Here is a 17876-nt window from a genome sequence, read left to right as displayed (position 1 = left end):
ACTGCTCCTCCAGGGAGATGGCATCACCTCTCCACCTCTGCAAGTTGTATTCTGGGTGCTCAGGGGCAACAGCCCCCAGGGTGTTCCCTCTCCAGTTTCCCCTGTGCGTGCACACTGTCCTGTCAATAACCACACAGCTGATGCACTTCCATGTTTAATAAGCCACATCCTCAGTTGAGCCTGGGGTGAAATATGGGACCAATTCTGAGTGTGGTGTTTGTTGTCAGTGGGTAGGCCTGGGGCTGCAGAACCATCATCCCACCAGCCAGAAGATACTCCGGAGTACTCGTGCATGAGCTCAGCATAGTCCTACTCCAGTGCACTCTGCAAAGACAGCCTAGGCAAAGGCTGCCAGATGGAAATGTGACATTTAACAGAGAGGAAGGAAGCAGTGGGACATTGAGGTAGCTGTTGGCCCAGCAGAAGCAGGCAGAAGTATGTCCATCAGGGAAGCAGGCAGGTCTAGGGCCACACTGCTTTCAGGAACTGGTGTTTGCCACTTATACCTTTGTAAGTTCCCTTGGCTCACTGTGGAAGTGGCAGGCCTGCCTAGCCTGTGGGCTCTTAGAACGAAGCTCCTCTGGTTCCAGGTCAAGATGGGAAGTGGTGAGGCTGCAGGGCACGATGGGGCCGCTTTGCACTAAACAGCTCAGTATGTCCCTTTGAGGGGCAGGGTACAGATCCACAACCCCACAGGCACTTAAGCAGTGGAGATGGGAGTTCACCCCTGGGACTCAGCCACTTCTAGGTACCCAGCTTCCTTCTGGGAGGGGTTAAGAGGAATATGAGTACAATGAAAAGACAACTTATATAGCCTGACTCACACCTGGAGAGCTCAGGATGAGCCAAAGGAGGTGGGTGTTTGGTGTCCACTGTCTTATACTTGAATGGCCAGCTAAGTAACCATAAAATATAAGGCTGCGTCCAGGCCAGGATTCCCTGGGTCCCTGCCAACAAAGCAAAACCAAATAAAGGAAACCCCAGGCTTAGGGGAAAACAGACCTGCCTTACAAATCTCAGAGCTGGTCAACCTCAGGCTTCCTCCCAGGGACAAATCTCTACAGGGTCACATCCCAGGGGGATGGGAAGAGGAACAGGAAAAAGCCAAGACAGAAAATGGACTGTTGCCCTCCCCAACCCAGAGGCTTCTGAGCTGACCCCTGAAAGGAGAAGCATGCCTTCTCTCCTTAAGCCACCCAGATCAGGGTACAGGCAAACTCTTTACTGGCCCAATGCCTGGGGCTGCTGGAGGCAAGACCAAGGGCAGTGGAGGCCCAGCCCTGCAAGCACTGGCATACTCCCTGCCCCCAACCTCTACCCCCGCTGCAGTCGTCCCTGGGGTCTGGGCAGCAGCAGAACCCAGTATGGGAGCCAGCAGACCTCGTGATGTTCCTGGAGACCCCTCTGCTGCCTTCCCTTATTCTCTGTGGGTTTTAAGAGGTTCATTTGCTGCTGTTTCCCTGAAAGTGATAGAAGAGAAGAGGGGTTATTCCGCGGACAGCATAACAGTCCCCTTGTGGGGGCTGAGCTGGGCTCAGTAAGGCCACACTATAACCTAGACCTCTCTGCTGAGCTTCCACAGCCCTCACTGGGTCCATCACTTTCCCCTGCAGACTTATTCTTCCTCCTGCTTCTCCACTTTGTGAATGGTGCTCCCATCCTTCGCCAGTTGCCAAGGACAGAAACCTGTGCAGTGGCAGGCCTCCTAATTGGCCTCTTGCCCTCTCTATTGGACACCTTTACCTATTTGCCATAAAGCAGGCAGTTATAAAAGCAAATTCGGTCAGGCCATGGCTTTGCTGAGTCCAATAGCTCCTTGAGACTTGGGATAGGGTATTCCAGGTCCCTTCATGCCTTTATGTTTGAGCTCCAGCGTCACAGCCTTGTCTATCCTTCCAATATGTCACCCTTGTTCTTGCCTCTAGGCCTTGTTCTGTCCATTCTCTTTGCTTGGTACACCCCTAGCCTTTGCCCTCAGCTTAGGTGTCTGACTTGGAAGATACCAGCTCTGATGACCCTTGCCTCTGCACTGCTGCCCTCCCCTTTTATTTATTAAAAAATTTTTTAAAATATCTTTATTGGAGTATAATTGCTTTACAATGTTGTGTTAGTTTCTGCTGTACAGCAAAGTGAATCAGCTATATATATACTTATATCCCCATATCCCCTCCCTCTTGAGCCTCCCTCCCACCCTCCCTGTCCCACCCCTCTAGGTCATCACAAAGCATTGAGCTGATCTCCCTGTGCTATGCAGCAGCTTCCCGCTAGCCATCCATTTTACATTTGGTAGTGTATATATGTCAATGCTACTCTCTCACTTCGTCCCTGCTTCCCCTTCCCCGCCGTGTCCTCAAGTCCGTTCTCTACATCTGCGCCTTTATTCCTGCCCTGCCACTAGGTTCTGCTCTCCCCTTTTAAATCTCTGGTTCCACCTGTGAGCAGGGCCTGGGTTGTTCTTGTTCTCTGGACCTAGTGTGGCCCCTGCCATGTGGTAGGAGCTCAGAGATCAACTGAATGAATGCTCTGATTAGTGAGTTCATGTTTTACAGATTAGAAGGCTGATCTGATGAGTTCAGTCAGTGCACTAAGGACAGAGGCTCCTGCCTTTCCAACTGAGGGGCTTACAGTGCAGTGGAATCTCTACATCTCTTACAGTGCAGTTGCCACTACATCTCTGAAATTGTGACAATAATGCCACCCACCGCACAGGTTACTGAACAGCATACAGATGGGCTGTTCAGACATCGATGTCACTTGAAGCCTGAGCTCTAGTGCAGACCCTGGGGTTTGCTGCAAAGCTGGTGGCCTCCTACCCTGAGAACTCCCTTCCCCTGTCCTCAGCTCAGGGGTGGCCTCTGCCTGCTAAGCATGGGGTAGACATAGGAGTAGATTTACTCACCAGGAAGGGAAATGCGTGGAGCCATCAGGTGTGGATCCGTTCTGGCCGCCCAGACCTGGGGGCAGGAACACATCCAGAGCTGCAGCAAGCTGGGGGTGGGTATCTGAGCAGGCATCAGCCCAGGTCAGGTTAGAGGCCAGTGGTATTGTTTGATGGAGAGTGTAGTGGAGGCCCTAAGGGACTAGTGGTATTGTCTGACGGGGGTTGAAAGGAATTTATATGTGACGGGTGGACTGGTGGGGTTTCTGGCGTGAAATGGTATGTTGACATGGGTCAGGGTACGGCGTTAAGTTGTGATGAGGTTCTCAGGGGACCCACTGGTAGTCTGGGGAGGGTTCTGGGGAGCCCAAAGGTACAGTCGGTGGGGGAGGGGGTGGCCGGCCCACGGAAGTTGGTGGATCGTCTCACCTGGCCGGTGATACAGCCCGGTCACCGTACTCCCGTAGAACCCCCACGCCAGCTGGATGCTCAGGAGACTTAACACCAACCAAAGCAGCAGCAGCTTGAAGAGGGTCACGCGCATGTCCTGCGCCTCCCACTCCAGCAGGAACTCGCTGCCGAGGGCGCCCAGAGCGCCCAGCACCGTGGCCGGCAGAGCCTGCAAGGACTGCCCAGACCAAGGCTCCGCCATGACTGGCCGGCGTCCCAGCCAGGGGACTGTCACCGTAGTCCCCACTGCGCAGGCGTCTGGTCTTCCGGAGCCAGGTCCGCTAGTGCGCACGCGTAAGCCCACGGAAGGCGCGTCTACCTCGCTTGCGCGAAGAGTTGGCAGTTTGGGGAGGAGTGTTAAAACCGCGCACGCGCACCTAGCCCCACCCTGCTTAAAGGAGGAGTGACTCGAGGAGTATAAAATAGCAACCAGGTCTTTTATAGCCCAGGAGTTCCCATGATGCCCCTCGCGGCTGCAATGATTGGTTAAGAGTCTTGCTTTTAGGGTGTGGACACGCTCCTAAGCAATCGTGGCTGAGCAGGGAGTGCGCGCGCGTGCGCGGGGCCGCGACTGGGGCCGGCTCGAGCCCGCTGGGCACACGGGGGCGCGCACGTCTCTCCCCGCCCTCCCGCCGCCGTCGCCGCCAGCTCTTGCTTTCTCGCGCTCCCCGCCCGTTGCTCTCCGTCGGTTCTCTCGTTAGTCCGCCGCAGCCTCTTCAGCCACCCGCCGTAGTCTTCGAGCTTGCGAGTCGCGGACGGGAGTCCTCGGCGCGGAGAGGCCGGACTCGGAGTCGTCGCCTGAGGTGAGCGAGAGGGTTCCCTCCTGGCGCCGCGGTGCCCCGGGCCCGCCCGCCCGGCACTCTTCCGGCCGCCCGCCAGCCGCCGCCCCGCCGTGGCCGCGCCCCACCTGCTGCTCTCGGCCGGCAGCACCAGGACCCTGGCCCCTGACCCTGACCCCAGGCCGGGGACCCAGGCCCCGCTTCCAGAAGCGACGGCCCCGCCCGCGCAGTCCCCGGAAGCGCGCCCCGCGGCCTCCCGCGCCCCTTCCCCCGCCCGGCCAGGCCTGCTGGAGCCCAAGCCGCCCGCCAGCTCTCGGTCCCTGTCGCTTCCTCTCCTAGGGCCGCGCCGGGCAGGGCGGGGGCTCTAAGCTGGGCCCCACGAGCTGCTGGGCAGCCGGCCCCTGTGAAGCGCGCGTGGCTGTTGGAGTTGAAATAGGAAAGAAACTCTTTACAACTCCATTTTGGCTTTTACGTTTAACATGAAACATGAATCACCGTTTTATACTGCGTGAAGTCCAGTTATGTTTTGGGTATTTTCGTTTTTAATGCAATATGCTTTGAGATTGTGTAAGTAAAATATAGTGTTGAAATCTTAAGGGTTAGAATTCTTCGGTATTTAAAAGAAGGGAATTTTCCAGTTGAAAGGAACACTTTTTCATGATTTAAACTGTGTGTCATCAAAATAAAGTATTAATTTGCAATTTTGCTTAGTCTAAATTACTGCCTTGATTAGGAATCACCTGGACATCTGTCCTTAGTTACCTGTTGGATCCAGTTACACGTTCACTAAATAGTACTATTTGCACTCAAATTGATTTGGTCAAAACCATGTTTAGTAATTTATGATAGAAAGTTGGCATTCTTTTTCCCAGAGTTGGTTTCACTTGTGTTTCTTAATGATCCTTATTTTAAATTTTTACTTCTGTTGGTAACTCGTTTGATTCTTTTTGTGTTTAAGACAGTTTATTGAAGTAAATGTTTCTTGCAGATGTGTGATCAGATTATACTCCTGCCAGATCTGAAGGGGGAAAAATACTTTAAAAATTCTTTTAAATGTTGTATGTGGTGAGAATTTTTCCGCCACTTGGTGTCACACACCCAGATGTGTAATGCTTATGTACCATTGCCTGATTGTCACTTTAGACATGGCTAAATTGGGAGAGATGCTGCTTTGAGCATTTGGCACAAGTGACATTGTTTGGACTGAAATAGAAGATTAATTCTTAATTGTAAAGGATAACTTGAGGGATCTCTTTTGATAAATTGTCTTGAGTAATTCTATTTACTTTTTTAGAGCACTAGTGGCTCTTGGGGACATAAAATATATAAGATGAAGAAAACAAACAAAAAATATATGTAAGATGGAACTTGGTTTTAGTCAGTCTAGTCCTAGACTTATAGCCTCTGTTCTCATAAATATCTGTACTAGAGGGAAGAAGAGAGTAGGAATCCACTGACTTTTTCACTGATCAAGAATTTTAGACCTGAAAGGAATCTTTAGGACTTGTAGTCCAACCCCATTTGCAGATGAGAAACTGAGTCCCAGAGACTTAAGTAAATTTCCCAAGGTCATATGTCTAGTCAGGTGCCAGCCAGAACTATTTTCACTGTAAGATCTTCTCCATGTACTCCCAAACAGCTTGCTTAGAGTCAGCTAAAATTCAGGACTTTCAACTTATTCCAACTGTTTCTTCATTTATGTATTGTTGATTTTTCATGTATTGGGAGAATCTGAAAATTTTTCCAAGCAAATTTCAGTTCTTAAGCTTTTACTCTCCTTTCTGTAATTTGGATGGTCCTACAGCAGTTGATTGAAATAGGTAAATGAATATACAGGGTCTCTGCTTGGGCTAGTTCTTGCTGTGAGGTGTTTTGGTCTTCTTGAGGGACCCAGCTTCTTCCACAGGCAGGCCTAGACTCCCCTGCTCCAAATCCAACATAGTTAGGCCCTGATAAGATGTTATCGGGCAACTGTGGGCTCTTTTGACTATTGATTTGAGGTGGGATGGAGAGAAACAGTATATATTGAGAATATAGTTTCCTGTGTATATGTATGTGGTGGTGGTTTTGCTGGAGTATTTTCAGTCCTGATTCCTTGTTTGTCAGTTAACTCCTTTTAAAACTTTAACCTGGTCATGTGGGGGTGTAAGTTATTAGAGTAAAAACAGGTAGATCTTCAGGTGTTTCTTGTCTATAGGGTGGAGTCCACGCTGTGACTGGAGAAGGTGGGTTGCTACTTTGGGCCTTCTTTATTGTCCTGGAGCTGAGAGAGTCACGTTAACTTTGCCAGAAGAAAGACTGATATTTCAACTTGTAAGAGCACAAATTTGGGCTTGCTGGGCTTCTATAGACAGCACCTCGGGTTTAATTGCATTGTGGCTACTAGTGATAATGATAAATGGTACATAATCACTGGATTTTAATCACATATATTTGCAGTTTTAAAAGGTCCCTAAAGGTATTTCGTCTTCCCTTACGACTTAAGTTTATTCCTTTATGCACCTGGCCTGTAGAACTATTTGCTTGTACCTTCACATTAAGATAACCAAATTTTAAACTTGTGTTAATGTGTCTCACTATAGTCTGCTCTTTGGGGACATGCTCATTGTTAAGTACTTGTGAGATTAATAAATTAAAATTCTCAGTACAAAGTTAGTAATTACTGTAAAATTCCTATTTCAAGTGTTTATTTCAAGTGATTCATTTTTAATCTGTGGTGCTGAAGTATTAAGTCCTTGTATACTCATAATTATGGTAGTCATGTGACTGAAAATCAGATAGACATTGAAGCTACTCATTCTGGGTGTTGGTCTGAGTTTATTGGTACTTCCTCCAGATGATTATGAATACATGTTTATAGCTAATAATCATCAAAATATGAGATACTCTGTTAAATTGGAGCCAGTTTGCAGTTGATACCAGATTGAGCTTGATTTTTTTTTTTTAAGTGGGTGGGTAAAGTAAATGTGCTTAAGCATATTTATGATAGCATCTTATTTAATATTCAAGTAAAGGGAAAGAGGAGAACATAAGCAGCCGATGAAATAAGTTTGGAGTGGAGTGAAGGGAAAAGTGGGAGGTAAAATGAAATTAGAGAGGTGGGCAGGGACCACATCATGTAGGACCTTTTAGGACATGGGAAGTTCTTTGGATTTTTTTTTAATCATCAGATTTAAAAAAAAAATCAGGATAATGATCCGATCTGATATTAAACAATTAGAATCATTAACCAAGAGTAGGGGGTAGATCTGAGTCCATTTTGACTTTAAACAGTAAACTAATACTGACCATTTCTGACAAAGGTATCAGAAGGATTTCCTAATATTATTCATGTCCTTAATCTAATGATTTCAACCTGTTTTTTGAATCCATTGATTTTCTGACTGTTGTCTTTAATTTCTGTGTAATGCCTGTATTAAAAAGGAAATGTAATTTGATAAAGCAGGTCATTCAGATGTTCATGGTAGGCTGGGTGGTAGGCATACAGGTGTTCACTGTAAAATTCTTTTAACTTTGCTGTGTGTTTGTAATGCTGTGTGTTAAATGTTTATAATGTTGGGAAATTAATTTGCGTAGGATTCATCTGCTTTTGATTTTTGCTTTTAAAAGGGCAACATTAATTTGTAATACTCAGAAAATAAAGTTGATAGTGTGCATTTTGTTAAGTGAAGGAGGCCAAAACGTTTAAAAGTGGTAAATTTTATGCTGTGTCAGTAAAAATTAAATTCTGTGCCTTTCCCCCTTCTGGATTCTGAATTACTTAACAGAACTTTGGGCAAGCCCATTTTACATCCTGTGCTTTTGTTTTTTTCTTTGTGAAATGAATAGACATAATTCCTGATTTTTTTTTTTAATGTGTTTATAGTACCTTTCATCTGAGAAGTTCAAGGCACTTTGTAGAACTTCTGCCACACAGGCTGTGGGTCTTGCAGCACATTTGTAAGGTATGTAAATAGCTTTCATTCCCCTTCCTCCATGGAAGAGAAATAATTATTATATATTATATATTAATGTAAGTTCTAAGGAAATGTGGGTGCAATACTATTAATGATTTTCTTTTCCACCAATCTTGAGATCGTTATCTTACTCCATAACTTTTCTCTCTGGTCTTATTTTCCAACCTCTCTCTATAAGATACTCCTCTAACTTCCTATTTCTATTCTAAGCAATATTTTTCTTCTTAGATGAAGATACATTTCCTAACCTCTTAATCTTTAAGGAGATGTATTTACCATATTATACACATACTTCTCTCGCTTCTGGATCACTGCCATCTTAATTCTTCTGTTTTTAAATTTCTTTAAGTTTTTGTTTTTTCTGTAGAGTAGTTTGGTCATCTTATAGTTTGTGCACAGCCTGTGCTTTGGGTATGTCTAATTATCAGTAGAAAATAATTCAACCAGAGAATGAGGATTGGAGGACAATCCTTCTTACCAGAGGAGTCAGCATTGAGAGGAATGTTAAGAGCAGGTGTAATAGCCCATCCAGGGGCTATTCAGATATTTTAAACCGATTACAAATAAAGGAAATAGAATCATCTTAATTTTATTGATACCATGTAAGTATCCTGGTTTGGTACCATTTTGACTACTACTTCTTGTTCTCCTTGGGTCTGAGGGACCTCTGTATATAAAGAAGTGAGCTGTTAAGAGTATGAATATTCTCATTTGATGAGATAGGCTACCTGGCAGGGAAGTCATATAACGGTAGTGGTTTTGGTTGGCTTTGAACTTATGGTTGGCTTTGAACTTAACGGTTGGCATCGTAAAAGGAATGGCCAAGCTAGCTTGTCATTATTCATTCATTGAACAAGTAGTTACTATATGCAGGTGCTGTTCTGGGACACATTTGAAGAAAACAAAGAAGGTCCCTGCCCTCAGGTAGTTTTTTCTTTGTTTTACAATGTCTTTATTCCTAAAAACATGAACATTTTGAATCATTTCATGTGCTTTTCTCAATATCACTGACGAGAAAGTGGAAAGCACGTCAGGGGTTAATAATCACAAAAACATTAATAGCGCTGCTCATTTTTATTCTGGTAGGGAATACTGATGATCCATGGCAAGAGATTAGCCCAGTGCAACTGCTGGGCATAGGACAGCAACTGGTCTAGCACCACTGGGCGTGATACTCTGTTGCAGTTCCATGAGGCTTGAAATTCTTTCAGCAGGTTCGAGTGATGCATTAGGGTGGTTTGATTGATGGCCTCTCTTAAAAGAGGGCAGACTGCATTTCAAAGTTGTTTTCTCAGTTGTTCATTTTTGACATTACTGAGTTAAAAACAAAAATAAGGTTATGCTTTTGCTCTGTAAGTTTGCTTACATCAGATTTCTTTCACCAGAAAGGCTGATGGCCCTGTAATTACAAAAGAATTCTGCCAGACAGTGTGCCTGCCTGCCTCCTGCCTGCCTGCCTGCCTGCCTCCTGCTTGCCTGCCTGCCTGCCTGCCTGCCTGTCTGTCTGTCTGTCTGTCTGTCTATCTATCTATGTATCTATCTGTCTGTCTGTCTTTAAGCAGGTTATTTTATTTCTTTGAGCCTCAGCACCTACATCTGTGAAATGAAGATTTCCATTTCATAGGAATTGTAGATGAAATAATATGTGAAGAGTACAATGCTCAATGCATATTAGTTTTCTCCCTTGTTGGAAATACTTGTTCTAACTCTGGTAGATTCTTCAAGTATATTTTTCTTTCAGGATATCAGTGCATTGTATTTATATAGTGACCGTTTGCTTTCAGAGTGATGAAGATTTTAATAGGAAGCTTAAAGTTACATGAATTTCTTTACTGCCGCCTGACTGAATAGGAGGAACACGTGTTTCTTGTTTTCATTTTCTTTTCTTGTCTTTTGTTTGTTTAACTATAGGAGTTAGTATGTTGGGCTTAGATTTTACCATCATTTTTTTTTTTTTTTTGCGGTACGCGGCCCTCTCACTGTTGTGGCCTCTCCCGTTGCGGAGCACAGGCTCCGGACGCACAGGCTCAGCGGCCATGGCTCACGGGCCCAGCCGCTCCGCGGCATGTGGGATCTTCCTGGACCGGGGCACGAACCCGTGTCCCCTGCATCATCAGGCGGACTCTCAACCACTGTGCCACCAGAGAAGCCCCAGGCTTATTCTTTAGAAATTATATTTTACATTAATTAAGTTTTCCAATTTTGCTAAGCTTGCATCCTTACCATAGTCCCTAAGACAGAAGGCCCTAAAACTTAACGGGAAAATGTTTTGAACCACTTCATCAGTTTAATAGTAGGCCCCAGAAGCAGTTCCCACATAAAAACTGATGTGTTTTTTGCAAGAAGAGGGATAAAAGAAGATAGGTTTTTATTTTCTGAAGTTCCTAGCTGCTGTAAAATACAGAGACCCAATTCCATTACTGTAAAAAATTGTTTGTGCTTTGATTTTAAGCATATGGTTGAAAGTTCTACTTTTGTTATATGTACACTGCTATTTTTACCTTATTCCCATGGCAGTTGTGTCTCAGTTGATATAGTGCAGATGAGTTGTCCCCTGGTGCCTCTTCCATGGGCCCAGAGAGCAAATGTTTGGCCACTCTTCCAGTGTACCTTTAGGTCACCCTATTATTTGTTATTTAGGTTTTGAGGCCTAAGGAAGGAAGTACGTTTAAGGTGGATATTTAATGTTGTAACAGTACAGTTTTTTGTCACGAGATAATTTTATTACATGATTTGGCAGTTTGGTTGGAAACACTGGCGTTTAGAGTTTTTTGTGGGAAAGTTATTTTCTGGATGAAGTCTTTTGTTTAACTTTTAAAGTTATTCAAAGGAGACTTTATCTTTTGAAGGTCTTAAGTTCAGAAAAGCAAGGCAGTAGAATATCTTAGGTAAGAGCATGGGCTCTCTGGAGAGAACTGACAGTTAAGTACTAGCTCTTATACTTGACAGCTTATGACTCTGGATAGTAATGTTACCCCTTTGTAACCCAGTTCCTTCTCTGTAAAATGGGGTAACAGAGTGCTGTGAGGGTTCAGTGAGAGAGAAGCACTTAGCCCCAGTGCCAGACATGCAGGTTCAGTTCTTTAACTTTCACTATTCAAGTTACAGTTTGTAGTACCTAGTAATCACACTTTAATCTAATCTGGAAGGTGATTTTTTTTGGAGGGGGGATAGCACCCTAAGAATTAATTTGGGGGGAAATAAACAGGCCTCTCTGCTGGATCCCTGTTGCTTAGGAACAGTGGTTCGCAAACCTGGCTATTCCTAAACATGGGATCCAGTTCCTAAAGTTGGAATTACTTCAGGAGGCTTTTTTAAAAATCACCTTTGTTGAGGTGTAATTTGCATAAATAAAATGTACTTATTTAAATAACAGTTTAGTACGTTTTGGTAAATATATACACCTGTGTAATTGCCACCCAGTCAAGATACAGAACATTTCCTTGGGAGGCTTTAAGGTTTTCTATTTTTAGGGGGGCGTTGGATGAATTGGGAGATTGGGATTGACTTATATACGCTACTGATACTATGTATAAAATAGATAACTAATGAGAACCTACTGTATAGCACAGGGAACTCTACTCAGTGCTCTGTGATGTCCTAAATAGGAAGGAAATCCAAAAAAGAGGGGATATATGTATACGTATAGCTGATTCACTTTGCTGTACAGTAGAAACTAACACAACATTGTAAAGCAACTATACTCCAATAAAAGTGAAAAAAAACCATTTTCTATTTTTAACTAGTTTTTTATTTAAAACAGTATATGTACTTTATTCTTGTTGGGACTGTGAATTACAAGTCAGAACTACAGTGAGGTGCCACCTAACGCCCATTAGGATGGCTGCAAGTATCAAAAAAACAGAAAACACCAAGTGTTCTCAGGAATGTAAAATGGTACAGCCACTATGGAAAACAATATAGGGGCTCCTCAATAAATTAAAAATAGAATTACCATCTGATCCAGAAATTTCAGTTCTGGGTTTATATCCCAAATAATTAAAAGCAGGATCTTGAAGAGATATTTGTACACCTGTGTTCATAGCAGCATTATTCCCATTAGCTATAACAAGGAAGCAACCCAAGTGTCTACCATCCAATGAATGAATGGATACGCAAAATATGGTATATACATAGAATGGAATGTTATTTAGCCTTAAAAAGGAAGGAAATTCTGCAATGTGCTACAACATGATGAATCTTGAGGACATTATGCTAACTGATGTAAGCGAGTCACAAAACGGCAAATACTATATGATTCCACTTACACGAGATACTTAGAGTAGTCAAAACCATAGAGACAAAGTGGAATGGTGGTTGCCAGGGTCTGGCGGGGGAAGAAGAATACTGGGGGGCGGGGTGTTAATGTACAGTGGGTATAGAGTTTCAGATTACAAGATGAAAAGAGTTACGGGGATAGATGGTGGTGATAGTTGCACAACAGTGTGACTGTATTTAATACCACTGCACTGTACGCTTAAAAGTGGTTAGGATAGTAAATTTTGTTATATATATTTTACCACAATAAAAGGGGGAAAATGCACTAGGTAAAAATAAAATCATACAGTAATGTTTATAATAAAAAGTGTATATTCTTCCTGTCCTAGAGTGCAGTCCGTCTCTCAGAGTATTGCTTCCTTTGGAGCTTTAAAGGTATTTTAGAGCAAGGGGTTGGTAAAGCATGTATATTCATTGCAAGGCAAAAGGGGTAGAGCATGAAAACAAGCCTTTCTCACATCTCTGCCTCCCAAGGTTCTTGCTTCAGAGAAAACCTTGTACCTGTTTCCTGTGTATAAACCAAGTAACTGTTTCATATGTATCCTTCTAGAGATACTGTGTCCCTTTTTTATATACAAACTAATGCACATCACACTGTTATACATCTATTCTTTCCCCTTAACAATAGGTCTTGTTGATTATTTGGCAAGATAGTTAAAAGTATACACTGTGGAAAATAGTTTGGCTGTTCCTCAAATAGCTAAATACAGAATTACCTTACGACTCCTAGGTGCATACTAAAAGAATTGAAAGCGGGTACTCAAACAAATGCTTGCACATAAATGTTCATAGCAGGGCTTCCCTGGTGGCGCAGTGGTTGAGAGTCCACCTGCTGATGCAGGGGACATGGGTTCGTGCCCCGGTCCGGGAAGATCCCACATGCCGCGGAGCGGCTGGGCCCGTGAGTTATGGCCTCTGAGCCTGCGCGTCTGGAACCTGTGCTCCGCAGTGGGAGAGGCCCACGTACCGCAAAAAAAAAAAAAAAAAGTTCATAGTACTATTCATCAACAGGTGAATGGATAAACAAATATGGTATATACATACAATGGAATATTATTCAGCTATTTTTTTAAATGAAGCACTGATACATGCTACTGTGTGGATGAACCTTGAAAGCATTATGCTAAGTAAAAGAAGCCAGACACAAAAGGCCACATATTGTATGATTTCACTTATATGAAGTATCTAGAATAGGTAAATCTGTAGAGACAAAGCAGATTGGTGGTTGCCAGGTGTTGGGGGCATGGGAAACTGAGGACTGACTGCTTAATGTGGGTGTGGGGTTTTCTTTGGTGGTGATGAACATGTTTTGGAACTTAGAATTGGGGGTCGCACAACATTGTGAATGTACTAAATATCACTGAATTATACACTTTAAAAAGGTTAACTTTATACTCTGTGAATTTCACCTCAATTAAAAAAAAAATGGTTTTTAAATGGATGTTCAGGCCCCACCCTAAAGAGTTTTCAGTCTGTTAGTTGTGGAACCTTGAGAGGAATAGCGATTTTTATTCCAAAATACAGTGCCTGTCTGTGAACTGTCATTGCTGAAACATCTCAACAGGACATTAGGCAGCTTGGGACTTTTGGTTCATTCTACTCTATGTGTCAGTTCTCCAGACAGGCATTGTCTTGGGGACAGTGTAAGTGGAGAAGAAGGTTGCACAAGGTCAGATCCTGATTCTTTGCATCTGTTGGTTGGACAAACAGTTCGTTCGGGTTTTCCATCACATCTTACGGGAAAACCCGAACGAACTTTTTTGTCGACCCAATATTTAAGTTTCACCTTGAAATTTTTACATTTTGAGGTCAGTGATATGATGCTCCTATTTAGGAAGCCAGAAGGTATGTTCCCTCAGGAGTGTTTCTTTCCCCCCTACCCCACAAAGAATTTCAGTCTGGGATGATTCCCACTTGGCAGTATATTGGAGGCTTTCTTGTTCTCTGCTTGCCCTTATTATGTACCTTAGGCCTGCTGCTCTTGGTCTCCAAGGGCCTTTGAACTGACATTGACCCTTGGCAACTGCTTGATCAGGATGGCCAAATAATGTTGATAGTACCAGGCTCAAGCTCATTATGAGCAAATGGACAGATGGTAGTTCGCACCTCCTTGCCAGAGGTTTCCAATGTAGTCCATAAACAAAATAAATGGCTTTATGTTTTCAACTTACTTTCCCAAGTGTTTAATGGTGTTTCCATTGTGCTAGTCACAGTGCTAGGTATGGGTGAACCTGGAGTTGATAGGACAGATTTCTGCCCATTGCACTGAAACACAGTTTCTTCCTCTGACTTAAGGAAGTAGTATGTATTCTGTTCATTTGTATGTGTATTTTAACAAAGGACCAAAGCAGTGGAATGGAGGAGGGTACTGGAGAAGGGAGTGCTTATGAAAAATCTACACTTCCTTTCAACCAGGTTTATTGTTTGAACAAAAATCTGATTCTGGTTTGGTTGTTACTTTTAGGACTATCTGAAGAAAAGGCTGAATTTTGACTTTTATTTTCTGTTTTATAGTCCTGATAGCTTTGCTTCAGGAGGGTGCATTGTAGGGCATCCTGTAAACTTTCATTCATGTGTATTTATGTACAGGAAGTATGGCTCCTGTAGAAAATTTGAGATCCTAAACCACTGAAATAGTGTCTTTGTGTTCTGGATAACTGAAGCTTGCATCTTTAAGCTTTAGAACTTGTTTTATTCCTGTAGTGAATGTCTTCATTTTCTCTTATAGTATCTGGGCCTTAAGCTTCCCTGCATAATGATTGAGGTCTTTGCAACTAAAGGATGTTTTTTTTAATATTTATTTAAATATTTATTTTGGTTGTGCCGGGTCTAGTTGCGCCATGTGGGATCTTTAGTTGCGGCATGCAGACTTCTTAGTTGTGTCATGCATGCAGGATCTAGTTCCCCGACCAGGGATGGAACCCGGACCCCCTGCATTGGGAGCTTGGAGTCTTTACCCACTGGACCACCAGGGAAGTCCCCTCCTAGAGGATTTTTAAGGTCTGTCCTTGGAGTATGTTGTACTGCTTTAGGACTCTGGCCTGGCCTGAATGGCACTTCCCTCCCTCCCCATTTTACGTTTCCAAGCCTGATTTACAGGGTTTTCTACTTTCATGTCATAGGCTACACCTCTTTCTCAGCCAAGCATGCATTTTTCTAAACTACTGTGAACTGAGCTACTGGCCAGTTAGACTTGCAGAGTTGTGTAAAATTAGAGCAAATAAGATCATAGGATCTGAGTTTTAACACTCATTGTTACAGGTGATTGAAGTTCCTGATTATATGAGGGGTTTCTGTAATTCTATGAGGGTGAATTCTTAAACTACTACAACTGTGTCTTAGGAGGTAGCTCACCATTGGTGTACACAGCTAATCTTGTAACTTGTTTTCTTTTAAAAATTTGCATGGAGCAAATTGGTTATATAAGCTTCTTTGCTCTGGGAAATGTATTTTTTGGAATTGGTTATTTGAACACTTAACTGTTACATGCTTGTGCCTGTGCTTGTCCAACAATGGTGAATAAGAGGTGATTCTTACACTAACTGGAGTTTGGCAGGAAGAAAGTTTGGAGGGGGTGTGACGAGTGAAGTAGAGAGAAATTTTTTTTAATGCTAATTTAACAAAAATAAATTTATTTATTTTAAGTATTTATTTTTGGCTGCGTTGGGTCTTCGTTGCTGTGCGCGGGCTTTCTCTAGTTGGCGGCGAGTGGGGGCTACTCTTCGTTGCGGTGCACGGGCTTCTTATTGCGGTGGCTTCTCTTGTTGAGGAGCACGGGCTCTAGGCGCGCAGGCTTCAGTAGTTGCGGCGCGTGGACTCAGTAGTTGTAGCTCGCGGGATCTAGAGCGAATTCTCAGTAGCTGTGACACACGGGCTTAGTTGCTCCGCGGCATGTGGGATCTTCCCGGACCAGGGATTGAACCCATGTCCCCTGCATTAGCAGGTAGATTCTTAACCACTTTGCCACCAGGGAAGTCCTGAGAGAAGTGTTACATGCTCAGAGTACTTAAGGGACCTGATTTAAGTTGGCTCAGGGAAGGCCTTGAGAGAAAGTGACTTAGCCTTTTAAGTATGAGTTATCTAAGTGGGGGAAGGGTGGGTGACGTTCATTCAGGGCAGAGGAAAGACAGAAGAAAGATGGCTTAATATCCTCAGCTATAGGATATTTTATTGTTTTGGCCAAGGGTGGTTGTATGCCTTGGGTTTTATAATTTTATAAGTTAGTGGCTTGGGATTTATAGTCATTTCCTTATCTGCAATATGACATTTTGCATCTACATTTCATCCAAAATATTTTTTGCACCTCTTGCATTGACACTACTCCCTTCTACAGAAACTAACATTGACAAAACCTAGGGTTGGGGGTAAGTTATTATGTACGCTAGGATCATCACCCTTCATAATGAAATTCACAGGATTTTTATGTATCTTAAATTTTCCTTTTAAGTTGTCAAGTTTAGTTTCCAAAAGACTAGACAATTTTTGCTTTTGTAATAGTCATATGTACAATACTGATTTGTTTGTAACAACTTCTTTAGGGAGAGAAATAAACAATATGAAATTTCAACTGTATTACATAATTGAAGCATATGGATGTTAACAAGTCTTATGAACTCAACTTCTAATCTGTTGTGTCCACTGTGTTTAAAATAATGAATGCAGTAAAAAAGTAAAAATTAAGTCATGTCCAAAGCTATGCTGGTGTTAAATGCTTTTATTTCTTGGGTGGTTGAGAAACAGTAGAAAGCTTGCCATAGTCATCACTGTTTCTTTTGTGTAACTAGTCCCATTAAAGAATTATGAGGTAGAATTATAATTATCTCAAGTATGCTGAATTAGTAATTTTTCAAGCTGTGATTATTTTCTCTGCATGGAAATTTATTCATTATCTTTCCAAAATATTGTGAAGATCTTGATCTAGCAGAAACAGTACAGTTATTCAGTTGAATTATTTCTACTTCTGTTTCTTGGCTTGAGAACTTTTTTGTGCCTGCTTAAAATGAATGTTTGGCTAATAAATGTCTGTATATATAATGCATTCGTTATAACCTGGTAGCACCATCTCAAAAGTCTTTGGTGGCTCTTTATCTGCCAAAAATAAACTAAAAATTGTGTTCAGAGGCAGAATAACTGTGAGTCTAAGAAAATAAGTATTGTAAAATGTGTGGCCCCTAAACAAGTTATCAAAATTAACACACCCAACTCCCAACTCACCTAATTTAAAGCCTATTTTGTTTTAATGTCAGGAGGGGCTCAATCCATTTCTCTGAGATAACATCATTGCTATTGGTCATGGAAAAATCAGACTTGAGGGCATTACAAAAGGTGCTTAGAAAGTATTAAGAGGAATATGATTGTGTGTTTAAAACAGATTGACATTGGACTAAGGATTTCATAATTGCCATTCAGAAAGTTCTAAAAACCACAGACTCATTTGATGGCAAAACCTGAACTGATGAGTTGTGTAGTCTTTATCCTACTTAGTGTGACTATTTACTTATTTCACTGAAGAACTATTAACCCATTGGGTGTGTT

General features: G+C 42.8%; 2 protein-coding genes across 6 annotated transcripts in view; one reads left to right on the top strand and one right to left on the bottom strand.

Annotated features, from left to right (window-relative positions):
• Positions 1–141: 141 nt before the first annotated feature.
• On the bottom strand, positions 142–3736 carry TCTA (T cell leukemia translocation altered). 4 transcript variants are annotated; one of them, XM_019931672.3, is made up of 4 exons: positions 3308–3736; positions 2900–3002; positions 1381–1460; positions 142–763 (listed from the first exon to the last, which is right to left on the bottom strand). In XM_019931672.3, the coding sequence occupies exons 1-3, from the start codon at positions 3528–3530 to the stop codon at positions 1418–1420; spliced, it is 369 nt and encodes a 122-aa protein (XP_019787231.1). In that variant the 5' UTR covers positions 3531–3736; the 3' UTR covers positions 142–763; positions 1381–1417. The 4 variants fall into 4 exon arrangements, with proteins under 4 accessions (XP_019787231.1, XP_033720849.1, XP_073667220.1 ...); XM_033864958.2 differs by having other exon boundaries at positions 142–348; XM_073811119.1 differs by lacking the exon at positions 1381–1460.
• A 186-nt stretch (positions 3737–3922) lies between these two features.
• RHOA (ras homolog family member A) overlaps positions 3923–17876 on the top strand; it is a 52062-nt gene continuing 38108 nt past the window's right edge. The window contains exons 1-2 of one of the 2 annotated variants that reach the window (XM_019931668.3): positions 3923–4131; positions 7973–8051. The gene's annotated coding sequence lies outside the window, so the exon portion shown is untranslated. The remainder of the gene's footprint in view (positions 4132–7972; positions 8052–17876) is intronic. The other variant, XM_019931667.3, reaches the window with a different exon arrangement.

This window comes from Tursiops truncatus, chromosome 10 (genome assembly GCF_011762595.2).
Source record: "Tursiops truncatus isolate mTurTru1 chromosome 10, mTurTru1.mat.Y, whole genome shotgun sequence".
In the NCBI taxonomy this organism is placed as follows: domain Eukaryota; kingdom Metazoa; phylum Chordata; class Mammalia; order Artiodactyla; family Delphinidae; genus Tursiops; species Tursiops truncatus.
The sequence above is the reverse complement of the archived record's forward strand: the minus strand, read 5'-3'. Positions and strand labels throughout refer to the sequence as shown.

Excerpts from the sequence above, each read along its gene's own strand:
- TCTA (XM_019931672.3), bottom strand. The coding sequence starts at position 3,530 with ATGGCGGAGCCTTGGTCTGGGCAGTCCTTGCAGGCTCTGCCGGCCACG. Across the intron at positions 3,003-3,307 it reads CGGGCTGTATCACCGGCCAG|ATACCCACCCCCAGCTTGCT; the intron begins GTGAGACGATCC and ends ATGCCTGCTCAG. Across the intron at positions 1,461-2,899 it reads TCCACGCATTTCCCTTCCTG|GGAAACAGCAGCAAATGAAC; the intron begins GTGAGTAAATCT and ends TATCACTTTCAG.